This window comes from Seriola lalandi, unplaced genomic scaffold (assembly GCF_002814215.2).
Source record: "Seriola lalandi dorsalis isolate HSWRI2012SDOR001 ecotype SW California unplaced genomic scaffold, Sedor1 jcf7180002054879, whole genome shotgun sequence".
Classification (NCBI taxonomy): domain Eukaryota; kingdom Metazoa; phylum Chordata; class Actinopteri; order Carangiformes; family Carangidae; genus Seriola; species Seriola lalandi.
In genome coordinates, this window is record NW_019525432.1 from 1,164,479 (window position 1) to 1,188,123 (window position 23,645).

The following is a 23,645-nucleotide window of genomic DNA, read 5'->3' on the forward strand; positions in this document are numbered from 1 at the left end:
TGCTGCTTCCCCCAAATGTTTCAGTTTGGACTGCAGCCAGCCGGAGAATGGACTTGGTGCATGAGTGAGTGTTTAAGTGTGTGTGTTTCTGTGTGTGTGTATGTGTGTTTACGTGTGTATGTGTGCTCCAGTGTAGGTAACTTTAGGTTCAGTGCTATTACAGTTACAAAGCACATTTGCACTTTTATCACCCACTTTATCAGATTTATAATCAGTGATTCAGATCATGTTTACCCCCCATGCTCCCAGTTCAATGAGAAATTTAGAAAAAAAATAATTCATTTGATCAATCACAATCACAATGAGAGAAAAAAGTTATTCTGATTACCGAAGGCAAGAGAGGATGCAGCCACTAACGTTGACCAGCATAATGAAATGAAATAGTTAAATCCGTCAGGTAAAAATATTGCTCTGTTTCACCTCAGATCATCATCAAAACAAAGATGTGCTCATGTTAGCTGATTTTATTGTCTCGTTTTATTGTATGTGTGTGTGTGTGTGTGTGTGTGTGTGTGCCCTAAGAGAAAAGGAGCGAGTGACGTGAAGTCCTGCCAACAACATCACTTTCAGCAAGTACTGTAAGCAAAGGGAAACTACGTGCCTCATTCACATCTGCCTGAATCTGACAGTAAACCAGCAGATTCCCCACATTTGTCGACTGTTTCTTTAAAATGCAAACACTGTAATAAGTGCTCGATCAGAACTAGCTCTCCTTGAAGGCGGAGTGAACAGCCAGCCTTCACAGAGAGGCTGCAGACAACATAGCGACGCACCTTTTCAGACGGTCTCCCCTTGAAGACTGCTGCACTCGGTTGTTCACGTGAAAGGTGACAGAAATAGGTGTTTGAGGAATGAAAGAAGAGAGACTCTCTCCTCTGCACCGCTGGCCAATTACTGTGTGAAGTAGGTCTGAATGTCAGATCAGTCTGTTTCGGGGAGTTACCCTCCGAATCTGACGTGGGAAAGGTGTGTGGGGGGTTTTTTATTCCAAAGCTATCCGACCGTCTGACAAACAGTTCTGACAGCGTATACTGGCCCCTTCAGAAAACAGAAGCAGGCTACTTTAAATTACTGCTATAAATAATCAAGTTGAAGAATGGAAAGGAGAGTGTATGTAGGCCTTTAAAGAGTGTTTTCATGCCAACGTCTGTGCAACGAGAATTCTTCTTCTCTTCTCCTTTTTGGGACAGAAAGAGACGAAACACAGTGACGACAAAGCGGGAAAAGGGGAGTGGAGTCTTTTCCACTTCCTCAGATGCAACCAGCAAAACTTCCCTTGAAAAAGTTTGAAATTCAAATTTCCACTGTCTATCTTGTTGGACCCTCTTTTTCTTTAATTCGGCTGTGTTCAACCATGATGCCCCACTTCTGTCATCACTTCTAAAGTGTCATATGCTTCAAAAATAATTCTCAAGTCTACTCTTTTAGTCTCTTTGTTTGTGTGCAGGTGAAAAACACTTTCTTTGACTTTCTCGCTTGTCAGGTGGTTCCTGTCTACGACCAGCTTGAGTTAAGAGACCACCACAACACTGGAGTCATTATTCATTCTACGCTGTCTTACTTTTAATCTCTCTTCTTTCAAGACACACTTGTTTTACATCCTTTTTTATGGTTTGAGAGGCTGGTGCTGCCTGAATGAATTTGGATTTTTTTTTACCTTCATCCTACGTTAAAAATAATTTACCGCCGAGTGAAAAACAGAGTTTCATTACTGTCTGTGACTGAAAGTTTAGAGAATGATTCACCTGTGACCACACCCACCCCCAGTGATGTCACAGTGTCTTGCAGTACACCTGTACATCACTGCAGCAAGGTTAAAGCACCAAAGGTCAGCAGGGATGGACATTTTCAGGACGTGTTATGTTACCGTTCATTTCATTATTGCTTTTTTTCTTTTATCATGTAACTTTCATCAGGAGCTTTTGTTATGTTTTGTGTTTGTTTGTATCACATGATTTCTCGGTCAGTTTTGGTCATTTTTTTTGGCAGCTAAAAATACTTGATGGTAGCAGGTAATGTCAACTGTAGATAGCAAGCTAAACGTCATCCCTATGAGTTGGTGAAAAATGCTGTCTCTGACTTCTTAATGTTTCCCGCTGACTCGGTTTAAAACGAGAACTCTTGAATATGCACATAAGCGCGATAACATGATATCGTGCTAACAGGCCGAGGCTAAAGCTACATCTCCCACCAAAAAACAGCTGATGATTCACGTAGAAAGCATAGAAATAAAAATACAGTAATCTTGTATTGCAGTGTAGAGCTCCTAGGATTAAGTAGTATTATGTAATACAAGTATAATAAGGACAAAATGCAAGACTACATAACTCTGTCGCTGCTTAGCGTCTGTACTTCCGTTCGTATTTTTGAACAGTATGTTTTCACTCTTAACGTTGCAGGAGAAAATTTCCCCTGGATCTAATAAAGAACAGGACACAGCCACTAACATTAACCTAAACTCTCATCCAGGACCAGCTACACCACAGTGCAGAAATACTATACAGCTAATGTGCTTGTCCTGAACAGGCTTTTTTTTTTTTTTTTTTTACATCTGTAACCCCACAAAATAATGTAGCCAAGCAAATTAATCACATGCTCCTTGGCCGTGGAAGCAACGCTTGGTTACTTCTGGTAGTAAGCTGGACATGCTAACATTTGCATCTTATATTATATTAGATAATCACACAGTGTAATCCATTATACACACTTTTCCTCTTGGAGCCACCCACCATCCTCGTTAACTGCGTAGCAGTATTCATCGTAAGGTGTCGTAAGAGTATCGCTCTCATGACACTTTGATACCACATGTGCTTTTTTTAAAATGTTATAGTTCTTCTTTTCTTTACCTATGTCTCCTTTTCCTCTGAGCTCTCCTCTTTCATTGATTCCTCCATTCTGTTCCTCCCTCCCTCCCTCTATTTCGCCTCACTTGTTTACCAGGTAAAGTGTCCAACCCAGCCAGTCTGAGACGAAAAGGTGATAAATGAGCAGAGGAGCGAGGGATAGGCAGTGGGCCGGGGCTGAATGAGAGAGAGAGGAGAGCTGATGCGGATAGAGAGAAGGTGGCTAACGGGAGTCTGAGAGTGGATATAATGAGAAACAGGGGAGAGGGAAGCTGGAGGAGGGGTGGGAGGGGGAGAGAGGAGAAGACTGGTGAAGGGGAGAAACGAGGAAGGGTGGCGTGATATATGAGAAAGAGAGCATTGCGACGGAGGGATAGAAAGTGAGGGGAAAGTCATAAATGGGAGAATGACGGCGGATGAGGGTGGCTGGAGATAGAGAAGGAAAGAGGGAGGCTGATAAAGGAAGGAGAGAGGGTGAAAGATGGATGGCAGGGCGAGTGATCGCTGTTCTCGCAGAACTGATGATTGAGATGAGAAAGTAATGGCTGTCTCTGTCAGCACGGCATTTAAATACGCAAGGCAGTATTTAAATCCAGCATGTGTGAGCGTGTCTGTGTCTGTGTCTGTGTGTGTGTGTGTATGTGTGTGTGCGTGTGGAGCTGATTAGCAGTCATCTCAACCAGCCAGACATTCAGACATTCACTCATTATCTCCTAATATGGCTGCAACTCTGCTGAGTTCAGCTCTGCAGCGTTTTCCTGACTTTTTAGTGAACTCAACTGGCGAGTGTTGGTATCCAGAGGCTGGGGTCCAATATATTTGTAATTATGTGGATAACACATCATAATTGAACAGGAAGCCCCTAAGAAGATAATGAAGCTTTATCTTTAGCAGGATAACTCTGATGGCCCTTTGCTCCTTCTCATAAAACCCTTGATGAAGTGGTAACTGAATAAGTGAGAAGGTTATGAATATGTAGACTATGATTTCTCCTTTAATGGTAGGATGTCCGGGTGTGCTTTAGAACTAGGGCTGCAAATAATAATGATTTTCCTCGTTGATTCGTCTATTCATTTAGTTTTGCATTAAAGAATTAGACTGTCATAATTTCATATTTTTTCTTTTTTGTCAATAAATCCCATGATAATACCAAAACCAACAATGTGGTAGTCTGTCTCTCAGTACTTTCTGACTTCCCTAGCCTGTCTGTGGCACTCATCTCAAGCCCAGTTGTTGCTGAGTAATTTACTGGAAACAGCTTCAACTGTAGTCTGTATTGTAGTTCACCGATTTTGTTAATGATTGATAAAAATAAAATCTTTTTTTCTGGGTCAGAGGTAGGGGCTTTGATTTTATTTTTATTTTTGGCTTCTGAGGGGAGACATGAAAAAGATAGAAAACCACTGTCATTAACTTCCATTAAATGTCAGTTAAAGATATGTTTATGAAACAAAGACGCAGGCAAATCTGAAATGCTGAGCCTTCTAAAGCTTTAACCAACAAATGTTGGACCTTTTTAAATGATGCTTGACCCACCCCCGTCTTCTGGATGGTGCACCTACATAAAAACAAACAGGCTGTTTTTTATTGTTACACCTAGTTATAAATGTAGACATTACATTTATTATACTGTCGGACTGCCAAACTGCTTTAAAGGTGGAACACACCATATTTTTCAAATTTGAGTCGTATACTGTGCTGTGCACTGTACCTGAACAACTGGCCGTTCTTTTTAAAAATGAGCACAATGACATAAGACGCCAATACAAACATATCATACATGTTCCTGGTATTAGCAGACTGTGAAGGTTCTACATAATGCTGGCAGTTTGGATGATCACATCTTAAATGTATTTACACCTAGATATAATGCATTTTCTCTCTATTCCACGATGGTCGTAAGTGCTTAGGATGCATGTTAATGACCTTGCAAAAAAGGGGGTCTGACTGAATATGGTTTGCATTTCAAAACAGGATTCAGCCACGCAGCTGAATGGATCAGCTGTGCAGCTTTACAGCCTGGCATCTCTGCTGGTCTTCAGCCAAACCGTAGCGGAAACTCAGCCAAACTTTGCCCTGTATATACATTTCATTAGGAATGATGCCCCTGCATATCTCCATCCTTATTCCCTGCACATCCTGCAGCAGACCACAGACACCATATGGCGCTGAGTATGCGTGACGAACAATAAACCTTAATACGAACCTAAATCAGTTTTTTTTTCAGCCATGCCAGTTTTTTTTATTTTTTTTTTTTATAAAGTTTGACACTAATGTTAACTTCTGGATTTCAAACCTGAAAGTTGCTGTAAAATTATGATTTGAAGTCAGACACCACTTTACTTTAATGAGAGATTGCCTGGTCAATCCTTGAACTTTGTCTCAATCATGGCTGTATTCAGACACGAGCATGAGCACAGCAATTCATATGAGCGAAATATGGGGCGCTGAAAAACACAAAAAAGATCTTGTACCCGCACTGACAAGGGCCTTAAGGTTCCAGTTCAGAGAGGAAATAGAAAAACAGATGCATCACTTAACTGATGACACAAAGAGAGAGAGAAAGGCGGCAGACAAGACTCAATGTACAATATGTGTAACCCGGTATCAAAACAATACTGTAATCAAGACCGGGATTGTGAGAGCTCAAACAATCACAATAGGAGGAGCACCAAACGGCAATGTGCTTATTAGAGAGACGCTGACACGGGGAAAGAGATGAGCTGCTACACAGAGGGCTGCAGTTACGACAGAAAGGAGGTGATGACAGATGGACAGATAGAAAAAGAGAAAGTCCTTGGTTTTAAAACAGAGCTTAGCTTGTTTTGTTGTGTGCTGACTGATACCTGGACCTAAAGGACCAGCTGTTCCTGTGAGGCAGACTACACTTCTGCCATATCTCTGACCAGTGATACAAACCTGAAGTTCGAAAAAAAAGAAAAAAGAAAATCACTCAGACGTTCATGTTTGATGATCCACTCCTGGGATTTGATGCCACTGATGAAGAGTTAACCAGAACGTATGAATCAAGCAATTCTCGTCAAGAAGAAACAACAAACAATCCCCTCTGGTGCTTTGACCGGCAGCCATTTTATGTCTCGTGTCTATGTGTCCACACAAAGTCCGGCTACAGTCCAGTTTTGGTCAACAACAAAAGTGAAAATGGTTTCGTCCTCTTCTGTTTGACCGTCGGCAGCCTGTGATTCTACAAGTTCAGATTGGTGTCCGTTGTATTTCAAGAGTTCTTCATTGTGTCAAGCAGAGTTTCTGTGATGGTTAATCTGTTCTTCAGTATGATGGTGTCTGAGAATGGCTTTCTGTTGGTCTCAGGGTCTGGAAGACACAGAGTTACTGTACTTGATGAGAGGCAAAGGAGAGTGACAGTTCAGGACAGGACTGGAAGCAAAGAGTCTCGCTAGGTCAGAGGTCTATAACGATGGTGTTTGTTTTGTTATGTGTAAAAATTGATTTCCCCCCCCCCTCATTTTTAATAGACTCTTCACAAAGCCCTGATCCCCATACCTACTGTAGCTACACCTGTCAAACTTTCCATTGGTTTACAATGATAACGTTGGCAGATTTACCCCTTGAAATTATTTGCAATATTTGAAACAATGGGTCTGTGATTTCATACAGAGGTAGACAAAAGCAGGGTTTCTCATTTCTGCTGGCGGAAATGAGCAGATTATATCAGATAGCTAGTTAAATCTGCATCTCTGCGTTGTCTTGTTCACTTATTAATGTTTCCAGCTGACTCATTATAAAAGAAGAAGCCTGCGAATGGCTTTTAAGTATACACTTGACATTACATTCTCTTGACATACATGATATATTGCTAAAAGGCAGAGGCTGAAGAGAAATGGAAGTCCTTGTCCTTGCAGTAATCTCGACTCTCCCACTTTTCAGCCACCTGACTCCTGAATCAGCTTTTAGTATTTATAGCATCCGATTTCCACTCGTTTCCTGTCAGATTGTCTATTGTGCTCTTCACACTGTAGCTTTCCAGCCTCTCTTGTCTGTTTTTGACTAGCTGCCCGTTTTAGCTCTTTGCTTGCTTCCCTCTGCCTGGTTAATCTGCCCGCCCGTTTGTCCTTGCCTGCTTCTGCCTGCAGAGTGAACTCTTTTGAACTTTCACGAGAGTCTGAGTTGTGCTATTGAGTCCTCACTAAACCTGAGCCGTGACAGCAAATGATCGATTGGAAAAAATGTCACACATACAACAATTATAGAACAATTAGTATGAGGTATTAAGTCAGTAAAGACTTCCTGTTCCTCACCTGTCCTGAGGTTCAAGGGGTTGGTTATTGCAGAAGGCGATGCAGGGCTGGTCTTAGACGTTGGTGCGCAGCAGCCCCCCCTGTGGGTGCTCAGGAGTACTGCACTCTGAGGAGTTCTTGGCTTTGTCCTTGTTGTTGTTGGGCTCATTGTCTTTAATGATGTCATACTGACGACAAAACAGGGCAATCACCCCTAAAGAAAGAAAGACATGGAAATTATTTTTGTTAGAGTGAAAACAGCTGATGAAATTACTTTTTCATTTAGTTTTTCTTTGCTCTCCATCATGGTGAGGTCAGAGGTCAATCAGGACATTTCAGTGGGAATATTTCTGAATGTCACGTCACGTCACGGTTGATTTAGGATGTTTTATTAGCTCTCTGTATCGTCAGACAATTAATTATAGTCAAAGCACATCACTTGAAGTTGAACTAAAGTAACGGTTCGTCTTTTTGAGGACAGAAGGCAGTCTTAATGCTAAGCTAGGCTAACTGCTTACTATTGTTAGCTTCATTTTTACCATACAAATACAAATATGAGTGCTGTCAATCTTCTATTCATTCAAGGATTGGATTGGAGTGTAAGTTGGTTACATGGAAGGCTGTTAGTTCTGTGCTGCTTGCATTTATCATATATTTTCAAATGTAGATTTGCTTATATCTTATATTGACTATTGCACCTTTTACGATGGGCAAAAAACCCGCAGACATCTGGCCTTTGTTGTTAATGTGAAAGGGTACGATCGGCATTCACTCCCAGGTCAAATGACTCGGGTAATCACGGGTATTTTTCGACTCCGGCTGCAATCATCAGTGATGTAAACCAGACACCTAACGCTAATTTTTTCCCCTTTTTCTGTGCTGTGACAAACACTGTAAACAGACCTATCACCCGCCCAGCACGGTGCTGTTAAACCAGAAACACAGCGGCTACACCCTCCGCTGAGAGTGTGCTGCACTCGGGGCTGCGCTCAATAAGTTAAAAAAACACACAATCACCAACCAAAGAGTCTCTGACACTTACAGGAGCACCAACCCACGGATGACACGTGTTGGGTCCATGTTACCAGTCTGCAGGACAGCTAACAGCTCACTGTTTGAATCTGTGTGTGTGTGTGTGTGTGTGTGTGTGTGTGTGTGTGTGTATGTGTGTGTGTGTGTGTGTGTGTGTGTGTGTGTGTCCCCTCAGTCCGAACAGAAAGGCAAACTGTTCTGGCGATGTGAAAGGAATCAATCCACATTTAACCCAGGTTTCAAAAACCTGCTTACACGCACTAACTGTGGTTTAAAAAGGGTATATCATTTATTTTAACATAACCCTGCTGATAAGGGCCGACTCAGCAGCTATCCTCTGATGCGTCAATAAAGCAGACAGATTTCAACTGAGAGAAAGAGAGACATGGATACGGTGAAATGTGCGGTTGTAGATATGAACTTGATCTTGAGATAGCCATGTGAAGCCCGCCTTCAGTGGAAAAGATTAAAAATATGGCAGAGAGGAGAGACAGATGCGAAGAGAGATAGAGAACGAGCACGAAAAAAGGAGAAAGAGAATAATTCATGACGGTGGAGGAGTGTGTGGAGGGTTGAATCTGGCCTGATCGGGCTTCAGTCTCAGCTGTTCTGCTTATGTCAGCCCCTGCTCATATGATCGCTGCAATACCAAAGGGCTTGATGGGATATCTCACTGTGATATCCCCGCAGCATGCCCCATAGGCCCAATTAAAAGCTGAAAAACACAATTCGCCTCCTTCACTTTCTGTTTTTTTTCCCACCATCCTGCTCTCCTTTTTTTCTTTTCTTGAGACACAATTGCTCAGTTCCCCCCCCCAGCTCCCTCTCCAACTCCCTTTGAATCTCCCTGTCTCTCGCTCAGCCTCGTGTCCTCTCATGGGTAATTGGTGAGGGAGAGCTTGCCTTTTGCTGTTCCTATATGCCATATACAGTATTTGGGCCATATTTATATCTCATTACACTTGGTAAAGTGGGTTAGAGAGGAGTATTTATAGCTGTGTGCAGCTGTAAAACAGTGATGAGATGCACAAACAGATATCTGAAACAAAGAGCTAATGACTGGGAGGGTTAAATAAGACGCATCCATATTCTTTCAGCTTGAAAAACTATTGTACAGATGCAACGACTTTGTATGTGATGATGAAAAAGTGACCTAGTCATTTTCTACACTCCGGCTATGTGAAGTGTGGTTGCCCATAAATTATTCCATCAGTGTAAAAGTAATTTTAAACAGAAAGCCAAGTTCTCCCTCTGTAACCGAGCAGCAGTTTCTATGATTGAGTAGCAGCAAGTGACCGACGCCGTGTTTTTTGTTGACATCAATATGTTGTCATTATAATGTGTGAGTCAGAGTTTCTGCAGCTGGGAAGAAGTAAAAGTGAAAGCTGTCAGATATTTCTGAAGGGTAGGCAAAATTTCCCTTTGACGCATATATTGGTGTTTAATCTGTACAAGGTTTAAAGGTTTAGAAAAGTTTTAAAAAGGTTTAAGAGTTTGAAGATTGGAGCATAGTTTGTACATGAGCCAGCATGTGCAGTCAGCCTCGCCGTCTAACTCGGTTAGCAGCATAATCTGTCGGTCTTAGTCAATCTTTTTCCTTGCTATGGTTCAGACAAGCTGCTGCTCGGTTGCCCTGAAATAGCGAGTAGACCTGTTGATTAGCTGATTAATGTGAATCAGGAGACGGATATTTGTGATTGTGAGGACGACATTAGGAAACTGGACCACCATGGGGAGCTGCTTCTCTCATGCTGGTGTGCTGCTGTGGACCGTTGCCACTGTTTCTTCTGCTCACTGCTGGACGTCCATTGCTCCGATTCCCTTCATCTACCCCTCTGAGTATTCCCACGAAACTTGCATGTGGCTTTTGGTTTATTGCTTGTGCCATTACAGTTTCCAAGGCTTCTACATGTTTTATTTAAATTTTGGTTTAAGTTGCAGAGTGAGAGTGTGGGCCCCCTAAGGACTCCTAATTAGAGGTAACAGAAAAGTTAAAAGACACTTTAAGTTATAGAGAGGTTATGGAGGATTAATAAATAACAGTATACTTATTGTGTTATATGTCATCATGGGTAATTCATGTTTTGGTAATGACCATCTTGAAGGGTTTATAGACTTGAGACACCAGAGAGAAAGAAACTTATTATTCTTATATCTTATTGGAGGCACTGCCAGTAAATTTTAGTTGCAGAACAAGAGAGCAAAGGTTGTAAGAATAGAAATCATTTACAAGTAGAAGTATTAGCGCCATTAAATTTCAAACTGTACCCAAGGGCCCAACTATTGTGCTAATACGCCGAGCAGATTCACTTAATTTCATATATCTACATGGGAAGGGTGTTACAGTGGTTTTTTGGGAGTAAACGAGGCACTGACTTTACTGATAGACTTCGCTATTCCAGGTTACTCTAATTAATTACATTTAATCAGTGTGAGGTCAACAGAAACTCAAGTGACTCATACCTGCCAACACTTGGATTTGTTCCCGGAGTCTCCTGTATTTCAAGCTAATCTCCCAGCAACGTCCCCTTTTGTAGTTTCTCTCACCAAAACTCCCGTATTTTGCTCGGCCCTCAACATTTATTTTAAATAATAAAAATAAATACTAAATAAATAAATATTTGTAAGGTCTTATATTTCCCTTGGATATTTTAAAGCTTTATTAACTAATGCTTTTTTTTTTTTTATGACTCTTGTAATTGTTTTTCTTAATTTCTTGTTTCTTAGTTCCTTGTATTATGTAACTGAGCCGTCTTTGTTTTTCTTGACTGTGTTGTTGTGATTGTTTTTTGTTCTCAGGTCTCTCTTGGAAAAGCGATCTTAATCTCAAAGAGACTTCCTGATTAAATAAAGATTAAAAAAAAGAAATTAGAGCCCACCACATAAGCTCACATAAAATACAATGTGCATATTTCATAAGTTAGTTCAAGTTTATTTTTTTATAACTTGAAAGGATTGTTGATTTAGGTCCATGACAGACACGTTGAATTTCATTTACCAACCTGTTTTCCATGAGAACATCAGACCACTCTTAGTTTGACGTTAACAGGCTCTACAACATACGACAACCTCTGTGTTTGGTATGGATAAGGAATTTATGTTTATGTATCTATTTATTTATTATATTTCATGTATCTTATGTTCAAGTGTGAGTGTGTTTGATCAGTTTAAAGGTAAAGTGCGACCTCAGACCCTGAAATGATGTTTGTTATGATTAAAACACATCTCCAACAGAAAAAAAAACAACTCAAACTTACTTCAAAAAATTTTTTTTCTTTTACTAAAACACATCTCTGTCCATTTTGACAAGTTACTATAATAGCTTCTTGCCTCTTGACACAGTTTATTTTCCATTTCCATAGCTGCTTTTTGTTGATGGGTGTACAGAATGGAAACCTGGATTTGATGTGTTGTCATCAACCAAAATGCACGCTGGCGAGCCTTACATCATTTCAAAAGCACTGCAGGGCAAAAAATAGTCACCGCAGAGAGATGACACCACCACCAGTGTGTGTGTGTCTCTTAATAGGACCTCAGTCTGAGAGCTTATTTGCCCTGAAGAAAGTGGATTCCTATAAGATCTGCAGTGATAAATGTGCAATGCTGAAGCCGAGTATTACCTGCCCACATGATGAGCACCACTACAATGATGATGAGTTCTCCGGCCCTCAGCTGGGCGGCCTGACCAAACTCCTCCATCGTTACCTCGTCTGCAGAGAGAACACACACATATACACACACACACACACACAGAGTCAACAAAGTGCCACTGAGTACACTGCGATTCATTGTCCCAGAGAGCAAATGTGAAATTGCCATCACTCCGGAAAGTCTGCAGGGGAAGATAAAGGAATCAAACGAGGCGACAGGAGAACAGAGAGGCCGCCTGGTGTAAATTCTGCACTCTGGTCAGTGTAATTAAAGCTAAGTGAGAGCAGAGGTCCGCAGAGACGGAGAGGGCCGGATCCTTAACCCTCCGTCACTCACTGTGTTTCTCTGACAGGACTCTGGCAGCAACACCAATCACAGGGTTAAAGGTTTCAATACAATCCACTGCAAACCCTTGCTCTCAGCAGGACTCACGCTAACCCCATTTCCCATGGTGTTCCCAAGTGTCTCACTCCTCCAGCCACAGCTGCCTCCCCCTGTATAACATCTAAAGGGTTGAACAAACAGAACTGAGACATCACTGTCACTGATTTGACTGTGCTTGCATTTTGAGGTGATGTGAATACTCTCAGAGGAAGGGTTGACCACACACTGGTAAAAGGGGGTCGGGCTTCACTAATCACTTAAGCATTACACACATTCTTTTATTTTGAAATACGATCAATTACATGTAGATGTGAACTACAGGGAGGGTTGAGTTTTCCCTAAGCTCGGTCTCCTCAGTTTTTCTTGTCAGAGTCTGGATGAATCAGGGGCAATGCTGCTCCTCTGGTCCAACTTGCTCTCAGGTCTCCTGTTGCCATGGTGATCCCTCTGTGCTGAAGCTGAGGCCTCAAGCTTGACAGAGGGGAGCTTATACTCTAATAAATTGGTAATAGCAGATTACATGTCTCTGTTGTAAAGCCAGAGCTCTGATTTTTTTTTCTGATTCAGACAGATTCACACACTGACATTTCATGAAGTCAGCAGACCAGGTAAATGCTTACCTTTGCAAGTGCTGTGTATATGTAGGAGCATGTGTCGCCATCTTGCATTATTCAGCTTGTATTCTACCTTATATACATTCTTAAGTTGATTCTTAAATTGATTATTTTAATTATGAATTCATCTGCAGTTTTTTAATTTTTTTCTATAGTAAAATATCAGAAGATAAATAGAAAATAGAAAGAAAAAATGTTTTGCAGGATCTAAGGTGACGCCTTTTAATTTTAATGTTTATTGTAGATCCTCATATTGGAGAAGCTGGACCTGGGAAATACTTTTACTTTTACTTTACTTTTACGACTATATTGATTAAAGGTCCCATATTTTACACTTTTCAGGTTTTATTTGAAGTGTTGACATGCACAAGAAGATATATTTGTGGTTTTAAGAACCAAAAACCATCTCAGTGTAGTTTTACATCTCCTCTCTATGGCTTCTCTCTGGAGCTCTGGTAACAGCCAATCAGAGGAGAGGCTCTGAGCTCTATAGCAGAAATATAGCAGATTTCAGGTAAAGACTGGGCAGTGACTGCTTTGTTGTGACATCACAAAGTTACAGAAGTCCTGACGGCTCATTTTAAGGCTCTTGTTCTGAATAAGGATTGTGTGCATTTGATATGTTCATTTGACACTTTCACAGTACTAAAATAGAACCTAGACCTGCTTTAGAATTAAACAAGACATGGAAATCTCACTTATACAATATGGGACCTTTAAAACCTTTACATGATTTGCAGTAATCTGACTTCCACAGAAACCTAAATTGTGTGATAGTCCAGTTATTACCTGCGTCAGTCGATAAGAAACACGACACTAGTGACATACAATAATGGAAAGAACACATAGGGAATTGGTGTTTATCATTTGGTGCATCATGGGTTTACAAAACATCTTCATAATAGGTGCAGGTATACATTACATTACATTACATTACACGCATTACATTGCTTTCAGTCCACCTTGTGACCTTTGAACCATGTGTGCAGAATCAAAATAGCAATAAAAAACACACCAAGCTGCATTTATACAAAAGAGTGGTTTGAACGGCTGCCAGACAAAGCAGCTCTGTAAATCAGGTTACAAGTTATTCCCTAATAAAAGTCAGATAAGCTTGTTACAGTGTTTACTGTTCACGGCAGCTGCAATAATCAAAGCAGCTTTAATCAGGTTGCAATCAAATTATCAGATCCTTGTATCTTCTTGTCTACGCTGTGTGTGAATGTGTGTGAATATGTGTAACTGCGAATGTTGCTGCATGGCGCTCGGTGGACTGTCAGTGATGAATTAAAGGTCGAAACAGTTCCGACAGTGAGCAGTGCTCTGTAATATTTTACCGCCGTTAAGGATTGATTTAGAAAAACTGCAGATTTTGCATCTCCCTGTGTAACGTAATGACCGATAATAAAACCTTATACCTCAACACTTGCCACCAAAAGATTTCACACCGTAATGAAAACTTCAGTGCACTCAGGACTTTTGCCATCGGCGGGAAGAAAGATGAACAGACGAACAGACAGACGGAAACACAGACAGGATGTGTGTTGTGTTGCATTGCGCCTGCAGATACTAAATGGTGTCAGGCTGATTAATACCCGCTTAGAAGGGGAGGAAGGCAGTAATGGCTGAGAGATTTAATCAGGACAGCTAATGAAAGCTTCCACTAACACAGACACACACACACACACACACACACACACACACACACACACACACACACACACACACACACAATTTGCACCCAGGGAACTTCCATCAAAGTCGTGGCAAACAAAACGAGTCAGCCCCCTCAACATCAAGACAAAGTGTGCGCCTAAACGCCAAAGTCATGTGACCTCACATACACAAAATTTAACTATGGTAACAAATATTTTTCTGTAATTTTAAGTCTTAAAATCTTAAAAAAAAATTATTTTTAATTAAAATTAAAGACAACAGTCAAAAGTGTTAAATAGTTTTACTATTATTTTATTTATTTATTTTTTTTTAAATCAAGTGTCTCCATCTTTAGTTCTTTCAAGAAGTTAAAAAAATGTTTTGTATGTATATGTATATATTTTGACATCTATATTCTGTTATGTGTTTGTTCCTATAAAGTATGTGATTGTGTGTGTGTGTGTGTGTGTGTGTGTGTGTCTGCATGGTTATGAATAGGATGTTGCCTTAGGTTTTTCACTGTGTTCTATCGTTTCCTTCCCTTGTCCAGGGACTGCAGGAAGAAATTAGCTAGTAGCTAAATCTGGTACAAAGTATCTCTCCTTCTTTTTAGATTAATGTATTTTGTATTTTGGTCCCTGATATAAAGAAATTTAATTAAAAAAAACCCATTTCTAATCACTGTGGCATTTTTGCACTTGTCAATCAAACTCTGTGTCCTGGGCTGTAACTACTTCTCTAGTGACATTTAATTTGTGACTTCTTTTTTGTCGTCTGCTCAGCTGTAGCATCTGTCAACGCCTGAGTTAAACATCAAACTTATAAACTGAACATTCATTGAATCACTATAGTTTGTTTAACTGCTTTTAAAACAGTGTTTTAAAAATGAAAACGATAACTGTCCAGATGACTGTTTCAGCTCCATATTAATCTCCACTATCACACCTGAAAACACATTTCACATGAACATTCACGTACACTGGGAATGTGTTGTCTACTCTGCAGTAGATTAGCTGCAGAAAATACTGCAGATGAGGAACAGCAAAGACAGTTGTAGTGTTACAATGCAGAATTTAAGTGGACAACAGCTGCTAGCAAACAACAACAAGGTCAGTAACGCTTGTGAATTGCATCACCGCTCTAGTCGTGACCAACAAGACAGGGAGCGAACCTGTGTCTACATCCTCATTCCAAAGATCTCTGTCCACACTGCAATGCAACCCTGGAGTGGAACATAAACGGGGTCTGCAGCGCTTTCTAAAGTCTCCGTTTTAGGGGCTGCAAAACTCCAAGAGTAGTGTGGATGCCAGGCGTAATGCGTTTTCAAACCAAAAACCTAGTGTGGACGCAGCAGAAATCTGGCAGCTACAGTTTCATCAAGTCCGCTGGCAAAAATTAACGGTCTGGTAGAAATGGGAAGCCTGCTTCTGTATATCTGCCTGATATCAAGGACCCATATTGTGTCAGGAATAACTAAGATGCACATGTGCTGTGAAAGAATGGAGAGTTTAGACATTCATTTACAAATGAAAATTTACCTGGATTGTGGCTTCAATACTGCAAAAGTAACTTGTTAAGATGTACAGTGCATATCTGGCTTGAACACTCACAGGGACTACAACAAGCTCCCACATGAGGGTGTTTCTAGGGAATACACTGTTCCCTAATATCCCCACTCTCCTCCTCTTATCAACTTGCTGCTGATGAGCGTTTAGCGTTTGCTGTGTCCCTCTGAAGCAGCCGCTCTTGGCAGCGTAACTGGGTCGGACGTGATAAAATTGGAAGTACTGCAAGCCGTTCCAGATAACAGCATCCTCTGCATTTGAGAATGAGAACAATACATTGTATGGGATGTGGGTCTCACAAAGATGGCGAATGCGCTGTTTTCTTTGTATTCAACTATCACATAACCTTGTTCTTTGTCGTGATAAAAAATACACCGAACATTAGTCCTCTGCTGTGTTATTGTTTCTGTTCAAAAGCTGCTTTTTGAAATCTCTGTACGCACGTACCTGCATGTGTAGATGTGTGCGTAGGTTTGTGTGTGTCAGCAAGGGGGGAAAAAAAAAGATGTTTGTTTACTCTTATACTTACATTTGTGTGTTCTTGCATATAATGAATTTTAATGGTCGACCCATACGAGTGTGTTTGCAGCAGAAGTAAAATCTCATTACGTGTGTGTAACATTCATCTTTTCCAGCTTTTGATGATGATTTTCACCGTACAATGTCTGTGTGCTTGAAAAGTAACATATGACTTGATCACAGTGGTTAGACATCTCAGAAAAGGCCTCCAGTAATAGTGAAGAGAGAAACGGCTAAAACGAGCTGCTAATTACGCTCCAGTGTTCCAATAAGTAAGTACAAAAAATAGGTTTACACCCAGACTTTACAAACAAAGTAAACGCCGATAAATTCCCAGATTGTCAGATAAACTGTTTTTAAAAAATGAGTCCCTCACCTGGACTCTTTGACGCCATCTTCTCCGACTCTTTGGGCGTTCGGAAGAGGACGGGCTGACTGGGTGGGCTGCTGCCTCCCATGCTAATGCTCTGAACGTGGACGATGTACTCGGTGTCTTCATCCAGATCCCACAGTGCACAGGAGCGCGTGGTGGTGTTCACCTCCTGGATGAACCTCAGCATGCGAACATCCTTCTTCTTCAGACGGGGGGGGGGGGGCGGGGGGGGGGCGACGAGCAGGAGAAGAGAGAACAGGGTCAGTGTAATGTGATACTTCATTGATCCCTGCGGGGAAATTCTTTGTATTTTGGCAGCACCTCAGCAGAGAACTCACAGGTCAGGGTTAAACTGACGCATCAGGTCACTGTCTGATATTTTTAAACCATACATTATAGTGGGTTTTGCCAAGAAGAAAATTCTGGGGCAACCACTTACTATTTGCGATTTCTTTGACGTAAAAATAGGAACAAACAACAATATCTGCCATGAAAACCCTGTATCACCTGAACTAAAGTCACAGGCTCAGCTTTACCTTGCTCCCTCAAGGCAAAACAAAAGAGCGTTTCTACTTGTTAGCAGAAATGTACTGAGTGCATGTTTTTAGCAAATGCAGATTTCTGGTGGCAAAGTCAGATTTTCCTGCTGATGATCCCTCGTGTGAAAACTCTGCCCTCTGGTTCGGGTTGATGTGGTGCAAATGCGTGCAATGTTTTTTTTTTTTCCAGAAATGTAATTAAGCTTAAAGAAGAGCGCTTCTCTGACCATGTGCGCTCTGCTTGAAATGTACATTATTATCCAGCTAAGACTGTTTGCTCAGGTCAATTGGTTCCTGTTAGATCAAGAGCAAGTCTCCTCAGGGGCGCTTTTATTTACCAGGCAATTAAAGTTGAGAATTTCTTAACCTATTAAAACACATTGACAAAATGTACAGTTGAAAAGCATCTACAACTACTTGGCTACAAAAATTTGACTTTGTCTATTTATGTAAATCAGCGAGTGTGTGACACTGTGGGCCCTCCCACTAACAAAAAAGCCCCCCTGCCCCATTTTGATGGGACATTCTGAGCTTTAATAACGTCAAAAAATATTAATGGATGTTGTCACTCCTGCTGTTTTTCTTTCTTTACTTATACACTCACTGAGCACTTTATTAGGAACACCACTGGGTATACTGGGTACTTCCTTCTTTTGCTCTCAAAACAGCCTCTCTCAGTTCTTTGTGGCATTGTTTCCACAAGACGCTGGAAACTTTCCTCTGAGATTCTGCTCCATGTTGTTGTGATTGCGTCACATCATTTCTGCAGATGCACATTCATGCTGCCAATCTCCTGTTCTACCACATCACAAAATTGTTCTACTGTTGCTATTGCACTGCTGTTGCATGATTGGCTGATTGGATAGTTGCATCAATAAGCAGGTGTACAGGGGTTCCTAATAAAGTGCTTGATTAGTGTATTTGAGTGGTACTGGAACTACAATTACCACAATGCTTTTGAGGATGTAAACAAGAAATATAACATTTCAGTGGATTCAGGAAGTTGTGCTGTGGACCACCCTGGTTTTTCAGCCTATATTTATTTACATTTTGGCAGATTATTATTATTATTATTATTATTATTATTAAGTCAAATCAGCTATTAACAGTTCCTGTTTGCAATGTACCCATGGATGTAAAGAGAATATCACTGGATTACTTTGATGTTGAAGAAAACTGATGTAATGTGATGATCCTCAGGTGAGTCCTGGAGTTATGAGGAGTGTTTTTTTAATGATTTCTAAGCAGATTTATAAACATTCATTTGTTGTAGATGTAAAAAATGATGATATTCTCAGAGGCCACGCTGAACCTAAAACTATTTGTTAAGATTGGACTGAGTAATGAGTCCAAGAGGGGGTGAGATTTTTAATGCGAATTACAGCTTAGGGTTTTAAGGTTCCTTAATTGTCTCCATAAACTGTGTGCCATGCCACAGTTGCTAAGGTGAGCCAATCAGCACGCCAAACCACAGTAACTAAATACCTCTTATTTTTAGATTCACCGTCAGGCATCGTCCTTTTCACCTCAAGTGTCTTTGGCTCATATCTCGCTCCCCGCAGTTTGAGAAACTCTGATCTGTCCAAACTTGTCACCTTCTCTCTCTCTCTCCCTGCACACACTCGCGTGAAGGACATGACATACACGGACGTATACCTGTTGGGTGATGGCGAATCCGATGACGGGGTCCCCCTCCAAGATTTCCCATGTGACCACGGCGGAGTTGACCTCAAGCTCCCTGATGGTCACATTGAGCGGAGCTGACAGCAGGGTGTCTGACACACACACACACACACACGTACACACACACACACACACATGCACACACACATAATCACCATGGCCACAGGAAACAAATAAGAAGAGGCAGGTCATGAATATTTTGTCTTTAAGTCTTGTAATACACACAACAGATGCTCCTGTGTCGACCTGAACACACATCTTGCCCTCTCCATCACTCTCTCTCTTTGAACTCTCTTGCTCTCTCGCCCCGCCTTCCCTAAGATCTTCTCTTATTCTCCCACAAATTAATCTTCTTCCTTTCATTAATACCAGGCCTAATTAACCACACACAAATCTCTTGGTGTTTCCCTTGAAAAGGCGTTCTTTCTCATCTGTCTTTGTCGTGATGTTTCTCTCTCTCCCTCTCTCTCTCTCTCTCTTACACACACACACACACACACACACACACACAAACACACACTTTCTTCCCATCTTTACCTTTTTCTCTCAGGAGTGAGTCCTGTCTCCCACGCACATCTCATTAAAGTGTGACTCATGAGGATGTATTTCCTCTGTCATGCTGACAATTGATGTTAATGTTTGGGATAAAAATCTCACACCCCAGAATGCAATGCACTTGTTTGTCAGGAGATTAACTATGATGGATTAAATTACATTCTCGCTTAAGTTTCTTCCCTCATTACCTGTTAAGGGAGCACAGAGTTTCATTGGTGTGTGTGTGTGTGTGTGTGTGTGTGCGTGCGTGTGTGTGTGAGCAGGCATGTGTGTGTTCTAGTACAGTGTCAAGGTCTGACTCTGACGTCGTTTTTACAAGTCAGACTCATGGGAAATACAGACCTGGCTCTGATCGCAGAAGACCTTGACAAGACACACACACACACACACACACACACACACACACGGAGGATTAGCACTGAAACGTACATTTATCTATTCTCTGCTATAAATACTCCCAATGGACAAGCACATATTTCAGTTTATTTAAATTAGTTTCTCCCCTAACACAACTTTTATTCCACCAGGGGAATGCTGGGAAAGAAAATGTAAAATTTGCATCTTGGTAAATGCTAAAACGTAGTGTAACAGTAAAACAAAAAGAGAAGGGTCATAAAGTCAAAAAAGAATTTAGAACAATTGAAAACAAATCGTAAACTATGTAAAAGTGCCTCTGCTGCTTAATAGCCCAACACCTTTGTCCACAATTTTTCCACCTGGACTGTCAAATTCAAAGAACCTAAGTCTGGACATTACTCTAAGATGGTTTGGTGTCATTATCCGCTCGGTGCAGCTTGCTAGTTTCATCCATTTTGTGCCAACAAAGCAAAACAATCGCTACAACGCCTAGCTTACTAAGAATGACAGTAGTTTTTTACCAAAGTCCTGCTGTTCTTATAAGCTATGAATTTCTACATTATACATTTGTATTACTTTTGTTCAAATGGTATTTCAAATTTCGAATAAAAAGAGACCGAATCTATCTGAGGTTTGTTAGCATTAGCTCACGTTAGCCACCATGACTACTGCTCATGCGAGACCAAGTGAGGCTGTAGCTGCAAAAAGCCCGAGTGTCGAGTTGAGCAAGGCAGCATTTCATTTCTTATGAAAGATAATGCTATTACGTCCTTCAAAAGTCGCCAAGCCGCGCTTTAACGCTGCTCTTATGTTCACCCTCGTCTCCAGCCGTGACCTTTCCCACTCCATTTAAAAGTGTGTGTGTCTGTGTGATACGATTACAGTACAGTGCTCTTTCTCTCCCTCTCTGTTTACCCGCCAGATTACCAGCAGAGATTGCAGTCTGTCACTTACAGCAAATTAGATTGTCACATTGTCTCACATCTCTGCAAATATTGAACCTCCAGTCGGAGACTTGTTCGGAGAGTCAAACGAGAGCGGACTCTCCTTTTCTCTTTGTTCTCTCCTTGTCTGCTCAATGCGAACACAATCCTCAGAGCACAGCAGAGAAAACTGGAGTGTTACATGGTGCTGGTGAAATACATTTTTTTTTTTTTTTTGGTGGGCGACAAACTCTCTCAGTGGCTCCCAAAGGCTCTGTGTGTGTTTGCTGATGCAGAGTAGATGTGTGGTGTTTGTTCAAGTACGTGTGTGATACATAACTATGACTCCCTGTTTGACTAGCTGTTTTTTCCGCTGTTTATCTTCCAGCGCTCACACATACACACACACATACACAACCACACGCACACACACATACACAAACAATAAAATAGCAGAGAGGGATTCCCATCCATTCTTAAGCTGTTTGCTGCCAAAAATGCCAAAAGCTGGCTGCAGAGTTACAAAACTCCCTCTTAACGCTACATTCATCTCCAGCCTCAGGAAGCCAAATATCAAATCTCTAGAGGCTGAGATAAATCCCACATGATCATATCACCAAGATTTGGGCTTTTCAAAGGACTATCTGTCATCTCTCAGCTTATCATCCAGATCCAATGTAACAACATTAAGATCCTGCGCCTGAGATGAACATTCTTGTGGACTATAAACCGCTGCAGGTTAAAAATATGCAATATCATGAAAGATAGATGAGGTACTATATCCAACATGCATGATATATGATTAGAAGCTATGCTGGGCGCGGGGCTTAGAATAGGAATAACTCTTCTTTTTTTTTTATCTCATTTCATAGCCCTTCAGGACATCAGTGGATGGCGAAGCTGAAGTTTCAAAGCAGGGCTGCACACTTTAAGGATGCAACTAAAGATTATTTTCTCAATTAGTCAATGCTGAAAAATGTCAGTAAATACTGGAAATCGACATCAACATATTTTTCCAGAGGCCAAGGTGACATCATACATCTTGTTTGGTCCACTTACTTGGTCTTTGATTGACTTTTAAAATTTTATTTTCTTAAATTATGTGCACATTTTTCTAGTGTATTACCCTTAGAAATTGACAGCTTTCTTGAACCAATCACACAGTACAACAAAGATGATCCTTCTTCTTTCAAAATAGAAATATACTCCAAACTATAGGGAGAAAAACTTGGCTTATAAAGCCCTAAGTCTTGATACAGTAGGAGACTAAATTGTGTCAGCCATGTTTGGCATTACAAAGCTTATTGTTTCTACCTGGCTGATGCAAATGTTGATGCTGATGCACGCAAAAAATACCGGCACATGCAAACACATCCATAACAATGTGTCATGTCAGGTGGCTTTCCAAAGGGACCTGCTACTCTGTAATAGACTACATGCATCACATTAGACAGCTGTGGTCCAAACACACTGATACTACACAGCAGCATGTGTTTGATCAGCTAGTGCATCATCATCACCTTGTTTACTCGTGATAATCCCTCTTCAACCTGTGGTAAAACTCACCGGCTTTAACGGAGGACACCGAGAGGAAGCCCAGCAGGAGCAGCAGCACCGCCGCAGACAAGCCTGGTTTTGCCATCCTCCTGCTTCTTCTAGCGGAGCTTCACATCCTGCGCAGCCCATTTATAACATCCCATTTAACGGGTGGGAGTGAGCATCCCGGTCGGTGCCGGAAAGGGGACTTGTTGTCCCGGAGACTAAGGCTCACCTGAACTTGGACGCTGCAGCAGAGGCGCAACAACAGTCAGAGGAAGGAGGGAGGGAGGGAGGGAGGTAGGGAAGTGAAGGGGAGGGGAGGGGAGGGGAGCTGTTCTATACCGTGTGCGGGATGTCGGTGCCGCTGGAGCCACAGCGACGGCCCTCAGACTTTCAGTCCCGCTGCTGGTGACGGAGCGGCGGCGTGGAGAGGCTTTTACTACGCGCGGAGGTGAGCAGAGCGTAAAAGGAGTGCGCAAGTGCTGCAGAGTGCAACGTGCAGCCACAGCTAATGACTCTCTCTCTCGCTCTCTCTCTCTCTCTCTCTCGCTCTCTCTCTCTCTCTCTCTCTCTCTCACACACACACACACACACACACACACACACACACCTGCAGCAATCCTTACCCACTTAGAGAAATATTGGCCAAACCATATATATATATATATATATATACTTAAGTGGTGTTAATAGTGCTCATATGATTAGTCGATTAATTGATTAGTTGTTTGACAGACATTTTGACAAATTGATAAATGATAACTGATTCTAGATTCCTCAACATGAGGATTTGCTGCTCCTCTCTCTTTTATTAAATCATATCTGTAGGTTTTGGATTGTTGGTCTGACAAGTTGTGATGGACATTTTCACAGTTTCCTGTTTTTATAACAATTAATTTTTAATAAAGAGAAAAACAACAGATTAATTGATACTTAAAATGAAAATCAGTGTATAAGCCCTAGACATGAAAGCTGTGGTGTTTAGCTATGTCATAGCCTTACCTGACTATGTTGGCCAAGTTGATGAATTTACAACACAAAAATAACGTGACAAGAAGTACTTTCAGTCTTCAGTCCACTTTAAGTCATGTTATGTCCAGTGGTTACAAAACCAAGTGAAAGTGGAGTGTGCGTTAAGAGAAACTCTCCACTTGTG

General features: G+C 41.3%; 1 protein-coding gene across 1 annotated transcript; it reads right to left on the bottom strand.

Moving 5' to 3' along the window:
- Positions 1-1,104: 1,104 nt before the first annotated feature.
- On the bottom strand, positions 1,105-22,990 carry fndc5b (fibronectin type III domain containing 5b). The gene is made up of 6 exons (XM_023428548.2): positions 22,517-22,990; positions 19,089-19,207; positions 16,897-17,095; positions 11,752-11,841; positions 7,121-7,313; positions 1,105-6,176 (listed from the first exon to the last, which is right to left on the bottom strand). The coding sequence occupies exons 1-5, from the start codon at positions 22,590-22,592 to the stop codon at positions 7,174-7,176; spliced, it is 624 nt and encodes a 207-aa protein (XP_023284316.1). The 5' UTR covers positions 22,593-22,990; the 3' UTR covers positions 1,105-6,176; positions 7,121-7,173.
- Between the last annotated feature and the right edge of the window lie 655 nt (positions 22,991-23,645).

What these genes read in the sequence shown, in the direction of transcription:
- fndc5b (XM_023428548.2), bottom strand. Translation starts at nt 22,592, where the DNA reads ATGGCAAAACCAGGCTTGTCTGCGGCGGTGCTGCTGCTCCTGCTGGGC. An exon ending in GGTGTCCTCCGTTAAAGCCG is followed by an intron (nt 19,208 to 22,516) that starts GTGAGTTTTACC and finishes TGTGTGTGTCAG; the next exon opens with ACACCCTGCTGTCAGCTCCG. An exon ending in GGTGCTCATCATGTGGGCAG is followed by an intron (nt 7,314 to 11,751) that starts GTAATACTCGGC and finishes TTCTTTCTTTAG; the next exon opens with GGGTGATTGCCCTGTTTTGT.